This window comes from Trichomycterus rosablanca, chromosome 15, assembly GCF_030014385.1.
Source record: "Trichomycterus rosablanca isolate fTriRos1 chromosome 15, fTriRos1.hap1, whole genome shotgun sequence".
NCBI classification, from domain to species: Eukaryota; Metazoa; Chordata; class Actinopteri; order Siluriformes; family Trichomycteridae; genus Trichomycterus; species Trichomycterus rosablanca.
This window is the reverse complement of record NC_086002.1, coordinates 19,397,138-19,414,526: the sequence shown is the minus strand read 5'-3', so window position 1 is coordinate 19,414,526 and position 17,389 is coordinate 19,397,138. Positions and strand designations below refer to the sequence as shown.

The window sequence follows — 17,389 nt, the reverse complement described above, 5'->3', positions numbered from 1 at the left end:
CTAGACGGGCGGTCCAGGCGGTCTTTACAGAGTGGGGAGTTTGCATGTTCTCCGGGAGCTCCAGTTTCCTCCCACAGTCCAAACACATGGGCGGCCGCTAGTTTGAGTGCAGCATTCAATGGCAGACAGATTGTTAAATGTAATAAATATTGCATTTCTGTTCTTCTTTAGTAACACATAAAGGCTATTTAATCTTATCATTCACACAGAACAAAAATATTAGTTTTTATTACTATCTGATTCTGTATGTCTAACTGATTACGGTTACACTCGAGTGTCGCTACTTTGAACTCAGGAAGTTGCAGATTTGAAGGAGCAGTTGAAGGCTGCATGGAGTTAAAGTAAAAGTGAGCTCTTCGGTTTATGTGGAGAGAAATATAAAGTTTTCTAGAAAATCACAGTGAGTTTGTGAATATAAAGTTATAATATGTGAATGTTATTAATCTGTATTTGATGGAAAAATGTTTAGGACTGATTTTATTGCCCAATATTTCTTCGGTATTTAGGCGTGTCAACAACAACACGGATATTTTTTTACACATTAGTCTTCTGTGTTTTTCTCTCATCCACACGAACTCACAAACCCACGATTAATGAAAACAGGATAAAGAGATTTCTGAAAACTGCTTCTTTGTTTTCGTCTGGATACTAAAATGTAGCTTTATATGTTGTGACGTCAGCGCGCTCGTGTTTACATACATGCCGGTGGTGGACAAAATAACAGAAACACACAATCAATAATAAACATGAAACATCAAATAATAAACATGTATGAGAGGATTACATCAAGAGTTCAAACTTTACTGAAGAAAGGTTGAAATTCATTACTGATAATGTGTCCACGCTGTGTGTGATTATAAAGAAAGCACTAATCTAACACATTGATGAGAGTGAGATTGTTATTAATACACTTTCATTTATTTAATGATGTAAAATTAAACCAGAGCTGGGTTATTGGCATACTGGTGTAAAACTAAAAGCATTACAGAGTGGTTTTAAATCCCAGCTAAGACATTTTATTTATTTATTTATTTATATTAGATTTGTAGGATTAATTACGCTAGCTGCTAGTTAGCTAAGCTGTGTGATTACTGTGTCATGTCCTTGGTGGTGTTTCTCTGAACCGAAATATAGTTATTTATTTTTGGTTTTATCATTACTTCAGTGTTACTCCAGTGTGATGGAGGGTACGAGACCAGATTCACCTAAACCCAGCTGTGTCCCTATGAAGAGTGACCTGTCAACGAGGCAAACATTTACATTTAAAGATGGAGGCCATTCTACTGATCTGAGGTCAGTATAAACATTATGCTTTAGTGCAGTTTTTCAACCCTCACCAATTCCCTAAAAAAGTAATAATGACATTAAAAAATGTTTCAAAAACTGGATGTTAGAATTAGGTTTTGTATAGTTATTGACACAGCTTTATCTTTTTTACAGGCCACAAAAGAAGAAATTAAATGTTACTTACAGAGATCAGGTGGAATCCATATTTCAGGTTTGTATGTATATGTGTGTAATAATAATAATAATGCTAATCTAGTTTGCCTCTGGTAAAATGAATACTGTGAGGGATCTTATGTTGATTTTGGATTCTGAACCCTCCTTAGATGATGTTTTGGTTTTTACATACTTGAGTGTTCTTTATTTTTGCCATATGGGGTTTATGGGACTTATTAGGGGTACCAAACACCCAACCTTCCACATTTTAATGGTTAAGACACTCACATGTTATTATACTAAATGTATCACAACTAGTTGCAGTATAATGTTGATGATGTAACTACATCATTCCTTATATGGTAACATCACTCATCTTTCTGTATTACCTCATGCCACTTCTTGTGATGATCTGTTTCTCTAAATTCCTGAACAGGAACTTGAGTTCAAAGTCATCAACATGTTAAAGAATGAGCTAAACAAGTTCAAAAAGCTACTGAATGAAGATTACCCAGCATGCTCTGAGCAAGAGGTGAAGGCTGTAGAAGATCTGAGTAGTTTCAGAGAGGGGGCGCTAAAGATCACACTGAATGTTCTGAAGATCATGAACCAGACAGACCTCGCTAACATCCTGCAGAAGAGTAAGAGACCTAAATACTTAAATCAATAATTTCTTTAACATTTTAAAAAAATCCAAATTTATCTTGGTTTTAGAATCATCTAGGCTTTTTATTGGTCAATATATTATATTATAAAATGTTTTATGAACATCATGTACTTGAAATTAGATGAAAATTCTAACTATGATATTGGTCACTTCATCTCTACAAATCCATTATAATTTAAAATAGAAAATCCTATATTTAATAATATTTAAAAAAAATACTTTAGAAATTAATCTAGTATTTATTAAAATATAAAATTATATATTCTATATTGTGTTTATTGATCATGCAGTAAAATATTGATTCATAATTAATTGATTCATAATTTCTGTTTTTTTAAGAACTATTAGTCTCTGTATATCAGAAAAAACTCAGATCCAACCTGAGAGAGAAATGTAAAAGAATCAGTGATGGAATCACCCAGCATGGAAGCTCAGCACTTCTGAATGAGATCTACACAGAGCTCTACATCACAGAGGGTTGGAGTGGAGACATCAATAATGAACATGAGGTCAGACAGATTGAAGCGGCATCCAGGAGACCAGCAACACAGGAGAAACCCATCAAATGCAGCGACCTCTTTAAAGGCTCATCCACCAGAACTGTGCTGACTAAAGGAATCGCTGGAATTGGAAAAACAGTCTCAGTGCAGAAGTTCATTTTGAACTGGGCTGAAGGAAAAGCAAATCAGGACGTCATCTTCATATTTCCACTTCCTTTTAGAGAGCTGAACTTGATGAAGCAGGAAAATCTCAGTCTGATGGATCTTCTTCATCAGTTTTTCCCAGAAGTGAAAGGTTTGCCATCATTAGACTGTGATGCTTATAAAGTTTTGTTCATCTTTGATGGTCTGGATGAGTGTCGACTTCCTCTAGATTTTCAAAATAATGAGCGATTGTGTAATGTAACAAAGTCAGTAAAAATTGATGTGCTGCTGACAAACCTCATCAAGGGGAACCTGCTTCCCTCTGCTCACCTGTGGATCACCACTCGACCAGGAGCAGCCAATCAGATCCCTCCTAAGTGTGTACACCAGGTAACAGAGGTACGAGGGTTTAGTGACCCTCAGAAAGAGGAGTACTTCAGGAAGAGGATCAGTGATGAGAACCTGGCTAGTAAAATCATCAAACACATAAAGTCATCAAGAAGCCTCTACATCATGTGTCAAATTCCAGTTTTCTGCTGGATCTCAGCCTCTGTTCTAGAGAGAATTCTGGATGGAGCCGAGGGGAAAGAGATCCCCAAAACTCTGACTCAAATGTTCACTTACTTTCTAATCTTTCAGATAAAGCACAAGGAACAAAAGTACCATGGGAAATCTGACCCTGATCCCCACCAGACCATTGAGACGATACTGGCACTGGGAAAACTGGCCTTCCAACAGCTGGATAAAGGAAACCTGATCTTCTATGAGGAAGACCTGACAGAGTGTGGCATCGATGTCAAAAACACATCAGTGTACTCAGGAGTCTGCACCCAAATCTTCAAAAAAGAGGCTGGACTGCACCTGGGTCAGGTCTTCAGCTTTGTGCACCTGAGTGTTCAGGAGTTTCTGGCTGCTTTATATGAATTTCTCACCTTCATTAACAAAAACAGAAATGTGCAGGTGATGCAAAACACTGGATGCTTTAACATCTTTAGAAACTCTATGTCTGACTTTCTGAAGGATTCAGTGGATAAGGCCTTACAGAGTAAGAATGGACACCTGGATCTTTTCCTTCGCTTCCTCCTGGGTCTCTCACTGGAGTCCAATCAGACTCTCTTACGAGGCCTACTGCCACAAACAGGAAGTAGCTCCTACAACAAAGAGGAAACAGTCAGGTACATCAAGGAGAAGATCAGTGAGAATCCCTCTCCAGATAAATCCATCAATCTGTTCCACTGTCTGAATGAACTGAACGATGATTCTCTAGTGCAGGAAGTCCAACAATACCTGAACAGAAGTGGTTCTGTTCATCACACTGGACTCCATCTCTCTCCTGCTCAGTGGTCGGCTCTGGTGTTTGTGTTGCTGAACTCAGATCAGGAGCTGGATGAGTTTGATTTGAGGAAATATTATTCATCACATGAAGGTCTTCTGAAGATGCTGCCAGTGGTGAAAGAATCGAGAAAAGCTGAGTGAGTCATTTATTAATAAATGTTTAATTTAAGGGTTTTTCACTAAAACACTAATGATTAAATTTATGCAGCTAAGAATGTGCAGAACTAAAGTGTTGCAGTTTGATCTCAAAATGTGTCTGAAACTTACACATAATTTAATAATATTACATTTAAAATTGTGGAAAAAATCATCAACCACAGAGCTCCAAAAACATCATGACTAAATGTAATGTAGACAAATTAATAACAAGTAACAAAGAAAGAATTGCATTAATAATAGACAATCTTTTTAAATAAAGACACTCATGTTAGCATGAAGGAGGCGCTCAGGTGATACTGTGTAATAATCAGATCGTTTTGCTGTACGACAGTATCATGAATCAGATGTAGAATAAACAGAGCTCAGTTTACATAAACATGACGTGTAAATTACGTTTAGACTCGTGCACTAGTTTTATACAGAATGTAGAATTTCACCTGAAAGCAGGAGCAGAAGTATTTGTACCTCTAACCCTGAATGTTAGTGACAGCAGTTTTTATGTAGAGCTTCCTGATAATTATTAGTTCCCAGTCGTGCTGTGCAGAAATACAGCAGTGAGAGTGAAACCTTTACAGAGTAAAATAGTGAGTAATTATGGAATGTAAATTTAATTTAGATCAAATGATTGAACCATTTCATACTGGTCAGGACCATGGTGGATCCAGTGCTACTCGAAAACACTTGCAAGGAACACCCACTGGTGATACACACAGACACACAATTAATTTATAATCGTGGGTATCATTGTATAAATTCTCAGTCGCTACACGGCTATAGTTAGCGCTTTCACTATTTTGTAATGTGTAGAAATGTGAAACTCCACCCCTTTGTAAATCAGTATATTTGCAGTGCAGTCTGATCTGATTATTTCACTCCAGGTTGGATGATTGTAATTTAACAGAGAGAAGTTGTGAAGTTCTGTCCTCAGTTCTCAGTTTAAACTCCTCCAGTCTGAAACATCTGATCCTGAGTAACAATAAACTAAAGGATTCAGGAGTGAAGCTGCTCTCTGCTGGACTGGAGAATCCACACTGTAAACTGGAGACACTGGAGTAAGATCTTCACTTTCACTAAGTTTTATACACATTCATTCATTTACACTGATCACTTCATCCTGGGTAACAATCAGTGTAAACAAATAAACCATGGTGACACACATACACTTTTAGAGAAAAGGTTAAAATAATTACCGATTCAGCATCAATTCAACTGCTTTCACTTTCATCTGCACTGCAGTCTAGGTAATATTATCAGATCTGCTACTTGGATTCCACCTACTGCTGCAGGGTGACGTCTTTCATTTCTCTAATTGATCTGATTATTTCTCTCCAGGTTGTGGAAGTGTAATCTAACAGAGAAAAGTTGTGAAGTTCTGTCCTCAGTTCTCAGTTTAAACTCCTCCAGTCTGAAACATCTGGTCCTGAGTAACAATAAGCTGAAGGATTCAGGAGTGAAGCTGCTCTCTGCTGGACTGGAGAATTCACACTGTAAACTGGAGATACTGGGGTAAGATTTTCACTTTCACACTGTAGATACAGAAGATATTGTAGCAACCCGCTGCTGTGGACTAGGAGGGGGCGGAGCTTTACCCAGAAGGACTTGCGGCAGTGGTATCTAGATCTAACATGACCGTGCAGCTCAGTGTTGGGAATGGTGTGACAATGCTGAGAAGTGGCCCGGCATGTGTGAATGTGGTATGAATGTCTATGTGTATGAATGAGTGTATGTCCGCATGTATCAATAAAAGAGCTGTTTCCTCTGCCTCTTTGACGCTGATGCTACAATATATAAGCATCATTTAAACCAGAAAATGAATTTAACAGACAATGTTTAGGAGTCATCATACGTCATCACATCCTAGCAGGATTGTTTCTTTTACTTTATTTTCTTTTCAGGAATAAAAATTTTTTTGTTATTATGCATGCACAATCACAGAGCCACAGTAAGTGGGAACAGACATTAAAAAAAAAAAAAAAATTATACATTATTACATATATTTGGTTGCTTGAAATACAATGAACAGTAGAATGTTTAATTTATTATAAATTGAACAAATGTTTGACAAATAAAACAATGTAAAGTATTTCTCCATATTAGACTCTACAGTATAAAGTGAGCATTTTAAACATTATACAGAGCTGAAACTGTTTTGTTTGTAATTAATAAAGAAAAAATACTAATCTGATTATTTCTCTCCAGGTTGGTGTGGTGTGATTTAACAGAGAAAAGTTGTGAAGTTCTGTCCTCAGTTCTCAGTTCGAACTCCTCCAGTCTGAAACATCTGAACCTGGATTACAATAAACTGAAGGATTCAGGAGTGAAGCTGCTCTCTGCTGGACTGGAGAATCCACACTGTAAACTGGAGATACTGGAGTAAGATCTTCACTTTCACACTGTAGATACAAAAGATCTGTTTCACTCTGAAGCATCATTTTAATAAAAACAACCTTAGCAGTTGTTGTATGTGATTCTTCATACGTCATCACATCCTAGCATGGTTCTTTACTGCAGCTCACTAGCCTACTTGAGATTGGATCCTGAAGTAGGATCTAATTTAAGGTGGTGATTAAGCTGTTTGTTCAGTTCACTGTTAGCATGCTAACCTAAGAATGTAAACAATAAATCCACCACTATAAAACAACTGATAATCTGATTCCTCCTCTCTGATTATGAAGTACCTTTAATTAAACTTGAACTGAAACCCCAGGTTCCATTGGTTGGTGTTTGAGAGGGTTTTTGGTTTTGAATGTGTAGATGTCGTAGTATTATTGTTTCTAAATGACCAGTTGACCAAAGATGTACTGAATATTCCACATGTGAATTTTGAAAACCCACTTTAAGTCTGAAATCACATTTTACACTCATTTTGCTGATTCAGCATCATAAATTCAACAGCTTTCACTTCTTTCTGCAATGCAGTCTGGGTAATATTATCAGATCTGCTACTTGGATTCCACCTACTGCTGCAGGGTGATGTCTTTCATTTCTCTGATTGATCTGATTATTTCTCTCCAGGTTGTGGAATTGTGATCTAACAGAGGAAAGTTGTGAAGTTCTGTCCTCAGTTCTCAGTTTAAACTCCTCCAGTCTGAAACATCTGAACCTGGGTTACAATAAACTGAAGGATTCAGGAGTGAAGCTGCTCTCTGCTGGACTGGAGAATCCACACTGTAAACTGGAGATACTGGAGTAAGATCTTTACTTTCACATTGTAGATACAGAAGATCATTCATACAGAAACTGTTATTGATGTGTGTATGAGTTTGATATTTTACTCATTTTCCCCACACAAGATAAAACACTTTATCATTAATATAATAGAATAGTTTTACATGTTGAAGATTTCTCAGTGATGTTGTCTGATTGTGGATCTGAATGGAGATGGAGGAGGAGGTGGAAGAAGATGATGGAGGATTTTTATTAAATTATTTTCTTCTGCAGGTTAAATTGTTGCAGTATTACAGATGAAGGTTTTACTGCTCTGGCTTTAGCTCTAAAATCAAATCCATCATCACGTCTGAGAAAACTGCATCTGAGCGAAAATTATTCAAGAGAATCAGGAGTAAAACTGCTCAGAAATCTACAGGAGGATCCACAATGTAACCTGGAAGAGCTACAGTGAGTTACTGTTGCTTTATACACAGACACACCTAAACACATACATGCACACGTTACATACACATGTATGTCTTTCTTATTGTATCTCATCTGTATCAGGGTTTTTTTGTATACAATGAATCATGTAAAATGTTCTATCATTGTTCCAGCTGGTATCTGTGTGTGCTGATGTTTATACTGGTTCAAGTCTGATAGGTGACAGAAACATCTGATCATGTCTGATCTCTTCTACAGCATCTGATTGTAACACATTGAATTAAGAGAAGAAGAAGATGAAGAGCAGTGGAGATAAACACCATCTACTCTTCACACTGGGATTCTACAAAGTGACGCTTTTTTCAGCTTCTTACTGCTCATAGCCGAACAAAGCTTTCTAAAAAGGAAGGTGTGCTCCTCTCATAACATCACTTCCTGTACAAGATCAACGCTCTCAAATCCACTCTGAAGTCCTGATGGACCTTCATCTTCCCCTTCTATACATCACTACTGAAGTAATGGGATTGGAGAGTCCATCAGGTGTCTGGTACCATCTGTGTTAATCTGGTACACTGGACAGGGATAAGGGCTGCAAAATGGTTTGAGGGTCCATGAGGACTGCTTTAGAAAACCCTACATTAGCTTGATGCATTAGCATGCTGTTCACTGGCCTGTAATGGAGATGTTTAAAGCCACTGGAGATGTTGAGATTCTGCCTGGAGGAGAACATGATGAGGATTACTCGAGTGGCCAGAGAATCTCTAAGGATCTTTACTGGGAAATTACAGATGTTAGTGAGGTCTTGAGGTCAGAACGTCTTCCTACATAACCACAAGATATTTAGAGGACTGACTGAAGAAAGTCTCTTCTGTATGATTCCAATCCTGGAACTTTCCAAGGGATCTTGTTGAATGGTCAGAACAGACCTAAACAGACATCAAACAGTAGAGGTCCTGGGTTGAGGGGTACATAATCCCCTTTTTTTGCAAGTCCAAAACAGACAACAGTTTAGTACAGGCTATTACCCACAATCCACTGTGATCCTGTGATGTTTCTCCCAGTAACCAGTGGGTTTTTGGAATGGTATATATTTGCAAAATGAGTCATTTTTATTTAAATATTTGGCATATTTAATGACTAATAATAATAATAATAATCATACTAATACATTATGAGTGATATTTTGAATAAACCTTGTGTTCATGTTTCTGTAATGACTGACAGTAATGTGTAATTATTTTTTTGGAAATATCTTTTGTATGGAGTTTATATTCTTAATTACTTTTATCTTTCTGTAGTAATGCAGTGCAGTGAAAAAACTATTTACCTCATTTTCCAATTTTCTCTATTTTTGCACTGGTCACACTTGTACTGTATGTATCAGACAATAAAACAAATACGATTTTAATATTAAAGACCAAATAAAAACAAAATGTGTTTTAAACAATGGTTTCATTCATTAAAAGAAAATAATGTGTGTGGATCTATGAGGAAAAGTAACCACAACCTTAGCTACTAAATCAACCAGTTAACCCAATTCTACGTATTGACTATTGGGTTCAAATAAAACCTGTCTGGTAGCAGGCAGCAGAGATTTAAACTCAGCCATTACTTAAGCTGTGGGACTCCAACAAACCACAGTAAAAGCCATTATCCACAAATGGAAAAAAACTTGAACACAAAAAATCCTTAAACATTTGCCATCACTTTAAACTTTACTAAATTAAGGGGCCCTAATTTGTTTGATCAGCAATGCCGTACATCCGTCATAAAGCATAGACTAAACATTATGTGAATTGGTGGGCTTCTCAATATATAAATGCAAATATATGCAGTATGAAAATATAAAAAATACATAAAAATATATTTAAGTAATATTTAAGAGCCTTAGGGCTCAAGGAGCACATTTTTGAAGAAAGGGGGAGGGGAGCAGGCATTCTTTGTTTATCTTCTGCCATGGGAGTCTACTGCAGTAGTGTTGTGACATTTGGCACACAGTCTTTGGGGGCATTCCTCTATATTATATATTAATATTTTGTATTTTCAGCATTTAGCAGATGCCTTTATCCAAAGCGACTTACAGTACAGTTACAGTCTCAGTCTGAGCAATTGAGGGTTAAGGGCCTTGCTTAAGGGCCCAACAGCAGCAACCTATAAAAAATTTTTAAGTTTCATGTCAGCACCTTGTAACCTCTAGCGCCACCATTGGGTCAAATTTGGAGGTGCATTTACCCATGCTACTGGTGAATCAGATGGTTGATTTTTAAATCTGAGGTACCACTGGCACGAGTGAAAGTGGGATTAGTAAAGGATATACCCATGGCTGTGATGACATGCCTCTGAGCTTGTGCTTTCACTAACCCCTCTCTTACTGGTGCCATATTGCTTAAACATTCCAATGTATGGCACACTAAACTTACCTGTTATGGATCTGATTGTGAGCCTATCTGCAGCTGGTTTGATGGGTCGGATTAAGTCTTTTACTTGGGAAGAGCACTTTCCACTCAGGGATTGGGTACTGCAGTAGTCCCGTCCATGCACTGCCTCAGTTAGGTCACCAACAAATTTTGAGATACTTGAGCATGTTCCAGACATCTCTCCAAATAGTGGGGTCTTTAACTGATGTTTTAAGGGTCTGAAATCAAGCACAGTATTTAGAATGACATGTTCTTATTGCCAATATGTTAAACACAATATGTCTAGTTTATTTTTATTTAACCTAAATGTGTAAAGTTAAAGGACACCAAACTACTAGTGTTACGACCCAGTCTAGGGGAATGGCCATAACATTAATAAAGATATGTGGAGAGGTGGGAGGAAAACAAAACAGAGCAAAAGGTGACAACTGAGTTGCAAAGAAATGTAATCAAAACAATTGATGTGATATTTAGTGCAAAAGCAAAACAAATAAAAGTAGTAAGTGGTTATATGACAACAAACTATTTACAGCGTTATTTACACCGTCGCACTATTTACAACAGAAGAAATCACAAAACACATGACATAAAGACAGGTAACCTAGCCACTAAGTTTGTACAAAGCCGCACAACAAGCAGAAATCTCCATTTTAACCAGCGTGAGAACACGAGCAGCAGAACATTTCTAACACCCGCCTCCGCTTCAGGATCCGCCGCGAGGATTGGTTGATGGAACCTGCAACGCTGCAATCGATTCGCTGCTGTTCGTACAGCCTCCGAGCGGATCCGCAATCCATTGGTGGATCCTATTAAAGTGACAGGAACAGCGAAACCATAATAATAATGATGATGATGATGATAATGATGATAATGATAATAATAATAATAATAAAGATAATGATAATAATAATGAATGACAATAATGATAATAATAATAATAACAATGATAATAACAATGATAATAACAATAATACTAATAATAATGCTAATGATAATAATAATAATTAATAATAATAATAATAAAAGTGATAATAATAATAATGATAATAAAATTGTTGTTGTTATTATAATCTTTTTTTATTATTTTGTTGTTGTTGATATCAATATAAGTTATTCACTTTTCATTATTATTAATTGTTGCTGTTGTGTTTGTTGTTTTTTAAAACAATTGCTTTGGTCTTTCACTTGAGATTTTTGCTTATGTAAACAATGTCTGAAAAATAACAAACTTGATTAGTTTGTAATATGTGTTAAGATGATGAATGAACATAAACACTTCATTTAAAAGCTTTTGTTAATTGATTCATTTATTTATTTTTGGTTTCAAAACAAGAGAGAGATAAATGCTCTTCTGTCTCAAGTGTTTTTGTTAGGTGTAGCAGGCAGGCACGTGCACAGATAGAACCCTAGTGGTGCTCAAGCACCTGCCCTTTTGCCCTGGATGAGAAAAGTGGCCTTTCTGCTGGAGCCCAATTTTTTTTTTCTACATTCATCATTATTTAAAAATAAAAATTACCCTCTCTGTCATCAATTCCCCTCAAAAGTGTTTTGAAATCTGACGGACATTTATTTGAGTTCTTGTGAGAATTCCGCCCCGATCTGATCCGCGGCGCGCACAAGCTCCCGCCTTGCCCCTCCATCCTCCTCCTCCGGTTAGCACTCATGCAGTGCTGAGCGCCAGGTGAAACCGCTGCTACACACTTCTTCTCTGACCCGCAGCATCAGACAGACAGGTAATGACAGTGTTCCATACAAAGAGCATCCATGCATAACGCATAGCCTACATGTTTTGTACTCATGAGTCATGAAATACGGGATTTTAAAGCCTTGTCCAGCTGTTTACTGACGTTTGTCATGTTTAATGAAGGGGGAGGGGGACAAACTGCAGCAGACAAACAGAGAATTTAAACACTGTTTTACAAATTAGACAAGTTCACTAGTTTTGTTTCTGTCACACTGCTGGCCTCGGTGTGCTCGTGTGTGCCACGCCCCTCTTCTCGGTGAGCACACTCACTCCTGCCATGCCTCACTCCTGATTGGTAATCAGGGACCTTTTATAAGGAGAGCTGAGGAACAGGCTGGCAGGGGTTATTTTGGTTTATGGTGGTTATTTTTGACTTGTTTGTGTTGGACTTCCTCAGGTGATTACTTTGGTTTCTTTGGACTCTGGTTTGCTCTATGTTTCTTGCATTTGTTTGTAGTCAGTTCCTAGTTTGTGTTCCTAGCCTGTGTTTAGCCAGTGTTCCTAGCCTGTGTTTAGCCAGTGTTCCTAGCCTGTGTTTAGCCAGTGTTCCTAGCCTGTGTTTAGCCAGTGTTCCTTGCCTGTGTTTAGCCAGTGTTCCTAGCCTGTGTTTAGCCAGTGTTCCTAGCCTGTGTTTAGCCAGTGTTCCTAGCCTGTGTTTAGCCAGTGTTCCTAGCCTGTGTTTAGCCAGTGTTCCTTGCCTGTGTTTAGCCAGTGTTCCTAGCCTGTGTTTAGCCAGTGTTCCTAGCCGGTGTTTAGCCAGTGTTCCTAGCCTGTGTTTAGCCAATGTTCCTAGCTTATGTTTAGCCTATGTTCCTAACCCGTGTTTAGTCTGTATCCCTAGTTTATATTCCCAGTCCGTGTTCCCAGTCTGTGTTCCCAGTCCGTGTACCTAGTTCATGTTCCATACTCTTGTCATTCCCTTGTTTAAGTCTTTAATAAATACCTTGTCCTACATCTCTGCGTGTGTGTCCGCCCCCTTTGTCTTGTCTTTGTCTAGTCCTTAGCTCCACCGTGACATAATAACCCCTCTGCACTAGGACACAGCGAGATGTTTAGTGGTAGTAATTTTCCGGAGTTTGACTCCATGAGGTTCCCGCAGACCTTTGCACTTTGTAGGCCAGCTCCCTATGATGGAAGCAACCACAGTGTTGAAGGATTCCTTCTGCAGAGCCGGCTCTATTTGCAGTACCTTAGCGATCCTCAGCCCACTGAAAGACAGCAAGTGCTGTTTATGATGTCTCGGCTGAGTGGTGCAGCTCGCAAATGGGCTAGGTGGCTCTGGACTGAGAAGGGAGCTGAGCTCAACTCAGTGCAGGGGTTTGAGGGACTCATGCGAGATCAATTTTCAGATGCTCAGGTTCGGGTGAGTCCTTTGCCAGGTCCGTCTGTTTCCGTGACTCGTGGTCAGTCCAAGGCGTTTGTGAGGAAAGTTTATGACCGTATCCTGCCTGTTTGGGTAGCTTTACGCTCTCCAGTGTTTTCGCAGCTGAGTCCAGTTTCTCCAGGGTCCAAACAGCTGACTTTTGACGCCTCTCCGGGGTCCAAACAGCTGACTTTTGACGCCTCTCCAGGGTCCAAGCAGCTGATTTCGGACGCCCCTCCAGTGTTTTCGCAGCTGAGTCCAGTTTCTCCAGGGTCCAAACAGCTGACTTTTGACGCCTCTCCGGGGTCCAAGCAGCTGATTTCGGACACTTCTCCAGGGTCCTCACCGTTGTTTCAAGGAGTTTCTCAAGGATTTTTGCAGCTGACTTCGGACGCCTCTCCAGGGTCCTCGCAGCTGAATGACGTTTCTCCAGTGTTCTCCCAAGTGACTTCGGACGCCTCTCCAGGGTCCTCACAGCTGAGTGATGTTTCTCTAGTGTTTTCGCAGCTAACCCCGGACGCCTCTCCAGGGTCCTCACAACTGAGTGACGTTTCTCTAGTGTTTTCGCAGCTGACTTCGGACGCCTCTCCAGGGTCCTCGCAGCTGAATGACGTTTCTCCAGTGTTTTCGCAGCTGACTTCGGACGCCTCTCCAGGGTCCTCGCAGCTGTATGACGTTTCTCCAGTGTTTTCGCAGCTGATTTCGGACACCTCTCCAGGGTCCTCGCAGCTGAATGACGTTTCTCCAGTGTTCTCCCAAGTGACTTCGGATGCCTCTCCAGGGTCCTCACAGCTGAGTGATGTTTCTCTAGTGTTTTCGCAGCTGGTTTCGGATGCCTCTCCAGGGTCCTCACAGCTGAATGACGTTTCTCCAGTGTTTTCCCAAGTGACTTCGGACGCCTCTCCAGGGTCCTCACAGCTGAGTGATGTTTCTCTAGTGTTTTCGCAGCTGACTTCGGACGCCTCTCCAGGGTCCTCGCAGCTGAATGACGTTTCTCCAGTGTTTTCGCAGCTGACTTCGGACGCCTCTCCAGGGTCCTCGCAGCTGTATGACGTTTCTCCAGTATTTTCGCAGCTGATTTCGGACGCCTCTCCAGGGTCCTCGCAGCTGAATGACGTTTCTCCAGTGTTTTCTCAAGTGACTTCGGACGCTTCTCAAGGGTCCTCGCAGCTGACTCCGGACGCCTCTTCGCCAGGGTCCTCGCAGCTGACTCCGGACGCCTCTTCGCCAGGGTCCTCGCAGCTGACTCCCGAAGCCTCTTCGCCAGGCTCACCGCAGCTGACTCCCGAAGCCTCTTCGCCAGGCTCACCGCAGCTGACTCCCGAAGCCTCTTCGCCAGGCTCACCGCAGCTGACTCCCGAAGCCTCTTCGCCAGGCTCACCGCAGCTGACTCCCGAAGCCTCTTCGCCAGGCTCACCGCAGCTGACTCCCGAAGCCTCTTCGCCAGGCTCACCGCAGCTGACTCCCGAAGCCTCTTCGCCAGGCTCACCGCAGCTGACTCCCGAAGCCTCTTCGCCAGGCTCACCGCAGCTGACTCCCGAAGCCTCTTCGCCAGGCTCACCGCAGCTGACTCCCGAAGCCTCTTCGCCAGGCTCATCGCAGCTGACTCCCGAAGCCTCTTTGCCAGGCTCACCGCAGTTGATTTCTGTTCCCGAATTGGCGTCCCTCGGCGACGCTCTTGTTCCCGAGTTGGTGCCCCCTGATGGCACTCCGGTTCCTGAGTTGGTATCCTCCGACGGCACTTCTGTTCCTGAGTTGGTGTCCTCCGATGGCGCTCTTGTTCCCGAGTCGGTGCCCCCTGATGGCACTCCTGTCTCCAAAGGCGCTCCTGTCAAGTCAGCACCCCCAGAGGGTGCTCCTGGTTCTTTATCAGCACCCACCGACGGCGCATCTGAACTTTTGTCATGTCTGCCTGAGGACATTTTTAATGACTTCAAATTTACCCCGCAGGGCCCAGGACCTCCTTGTTTTTGTTTTTTTTAAGGCACTCCAGGTGTAGTGCCTTTGGGAGGGGCATCTGTCACACTGCTGGCCTCGGTGTGCTCGTGTGTGCCACGCCCCTCTTCTCGGTGAGCACACTCACTCCTGCCATGCCTCACTCCTGATTGGTCCCCCTGAGCAATCAGCCCCAGCTGATCCTAATCAGGGACCTTTTATAAGGAGAGCTGAGGAACAGGCTGGCAGGGGTTATTTTGGTTTATGGTGGTTATTTTTGACTTGTTTGTGTTGGACTTCCTCAGGTGATTACTTTGGTTTCTTTGGACTCTGGTTTGCTCTATGTTTCTTGCATTTGTTTGTAGTCAGTTCCTAGTTTGTGTTCCTAGCCTGTGTTTAGCCAGTGTTCCTAGCCTGTGTTTAGCCAGTGTTCCTAGCCTGTGTTTAGCCAGTGTTCCTTGCCTGTGTTTAGCCAGTGTTCCTAGCCTGTGTTTAGCCAGTGTTCCTAGCCTGTGTTTAGCCAGTGTTCCTAGCCTGTGTTTAGCCAGTGTTCCTAGCCTGTGTTTAGCCAGTGTTCCTTGCCTGTGTTTAGCCAGTGTTCCTAGCCTGTGTTTAGCCAGTGTTCCTAGCCTGTGTTTAGCCAATGTTCCTAGCCTGTGTTTAGCCAGTGTTCCTAGCCTGTGTTTAGCCAGTGTTCCTAGCCTGTGTTTAGCCAGTGTTCCTAGCCTGTGTTTAGCCAGTGTTCCTAGCCTGTGTTTAGCCAGTGTTCCTAGCCTGTGTTTAGCCAGTGTTCCTAGCCTGTGTTTAGCCAGTGTTCCTAGCCTGTGTTTAGCCAGTGTTCCTAGCCTGTGTTTAGCCAGTGTTCCTAGCCTGTGTTTAGCCAGTGTTCCTAGCCGGTGTTTAGCCAGTGTTCCTAGCCGGTGTTTAGCCAATGTTCCTAGCTTATGTTTAGCCTATGTTCCTAACCCGTGTTTAGTCTGTATCCCTAGTTTATATTCCCAGTCCGTGTTCCCAGTCTGTGTTCCCAGTCCGTGTACCTAGTTCATGTTCCATACTCTTGTCATTCCCTTGTTTAAGTCTTTAATAAATACCTTGTCCTACATCTCTGCGTGTGTGTCCGCCCCCTTTGTCTTGTCTTTGTCTAGTCCTTAGCTCCACCGTGACATAATAACCCCTCTGCACTAGGACACAGCGAGATGTTTAGTGGTAGTAATTTTCCGGAGTTTGACTCCATGAGGTTCCCGCAGACCTTTGCACTTTGTAGGCCAGCTCCCTATGATGGAAGCAACCACAGTGTTGAAGGATTCCTTCTGCAGAGCCGGCTCTATTTGCAGTACCTTAGCGATCCTCAGCCCACTGAAAGACAGCAAGTGCTGTTTATGATGTCTCGGCTGAGTGGTGCAGCTCGCAAATGGGCTAGGTGGCTCTGGACTGAGAAGGGAGCTGAGCTCAACTCAGTGCAGGGGTTTGAGGGACTCATGCGAGATCAATTTTCAGATGCTCAGGTTCGGGTGAGTCCTTTGCCAGGTCCGTCTGTTTCCGTGACTCGTGGTCAGTCCAAGGCGTTTGTGAGGAAAGTTTATGACCGTATCCTGCCTGTTTGGGTAGCTTTACGCTCTCCAGTGTTTTCGCAGCTGAGTCCAGTTTCTCCAGGGTCCAAACAGCTGACTTTTGACGCCTCTCCAGGGTCCAAGCAGCTGATTTCGGACGCCCCTCCAGTGTTTTCGCAGCTGAGTCCAGTTTCTCCAGGGTCCAAACAGCTGACTTTTGACGCCTCTCCGGGGTCCAAGCAGCTGATTTCGGACACTTCTCCAGTGTTTTCGCAAGTGACTTTGGACACCTCTCCAGGGTCCTCACTGTTGTTTCAAGAAGTTTCTCAAGGATTTTTGCAGCTGACTTCGGACGCCTCTCCAGGGTCCTCGCAGCTGAATGACGTTTCTCCAGTGTTCTCCCAAGTGACTTCGGACGCCTCTCCAGGGTCCTCACAGCTGAGTGATGTTTCTCTAGTGTTTTCGCAGCTAACCCCGGACGCCTCTCCAGGGTCCTCACAACTGAGTGACGTTTCTCTAGTGTTTTCGCAGCTGACTTCGG

General features: G+C 41.7%; 1 protein-coding gene across 2 annotated transcripts; it reads left to right on the top strand.

The window, feature by feature from the left end:
• Positions 1-311: 311 nt before the first annotated feature.
• Positions 312-9,262, top strand: LOC134328709 (NACHT, LRR and PYD domains-containing protein 3-like). 2 transcript variants are annotated; one of them, XM_063009889.1, is made up of 11 exons: positions 312-400; positions 1,166-1,293; positions 1,441-1,498; positions 1,877-2,081; positions 2,447-4,223; positions 5,124-5,297; positions 5,578-5,751; positions 6,445-6,618; positions 7,261-7,434; positions 7,687-7,863; positions 8,098-9,262. In XM_063009889.1, exons 2-11 carry the CDS (start codon positions 1,181-1,183, stop codon positions 8,102-8,104), a joined length of 3,033 nt encoding a protein of 1,010 aa, XP_062865959.1. In that variant the 5' UTR covers positions 312-400; positions 1,166-1,180; the 3' UTR covers positions 8,105-9,262. The 2 variants fall into 2 exon arrangements, with proteins under 2 accessions (XP_062865959.1, XP_062865960.1); XM_063009890.1 differs by lacking the exon at positions 5,578-5,751.
• The last annotated feature ends 8,127 nt before the right edge of the window (positions 9,263-17,389 follow it).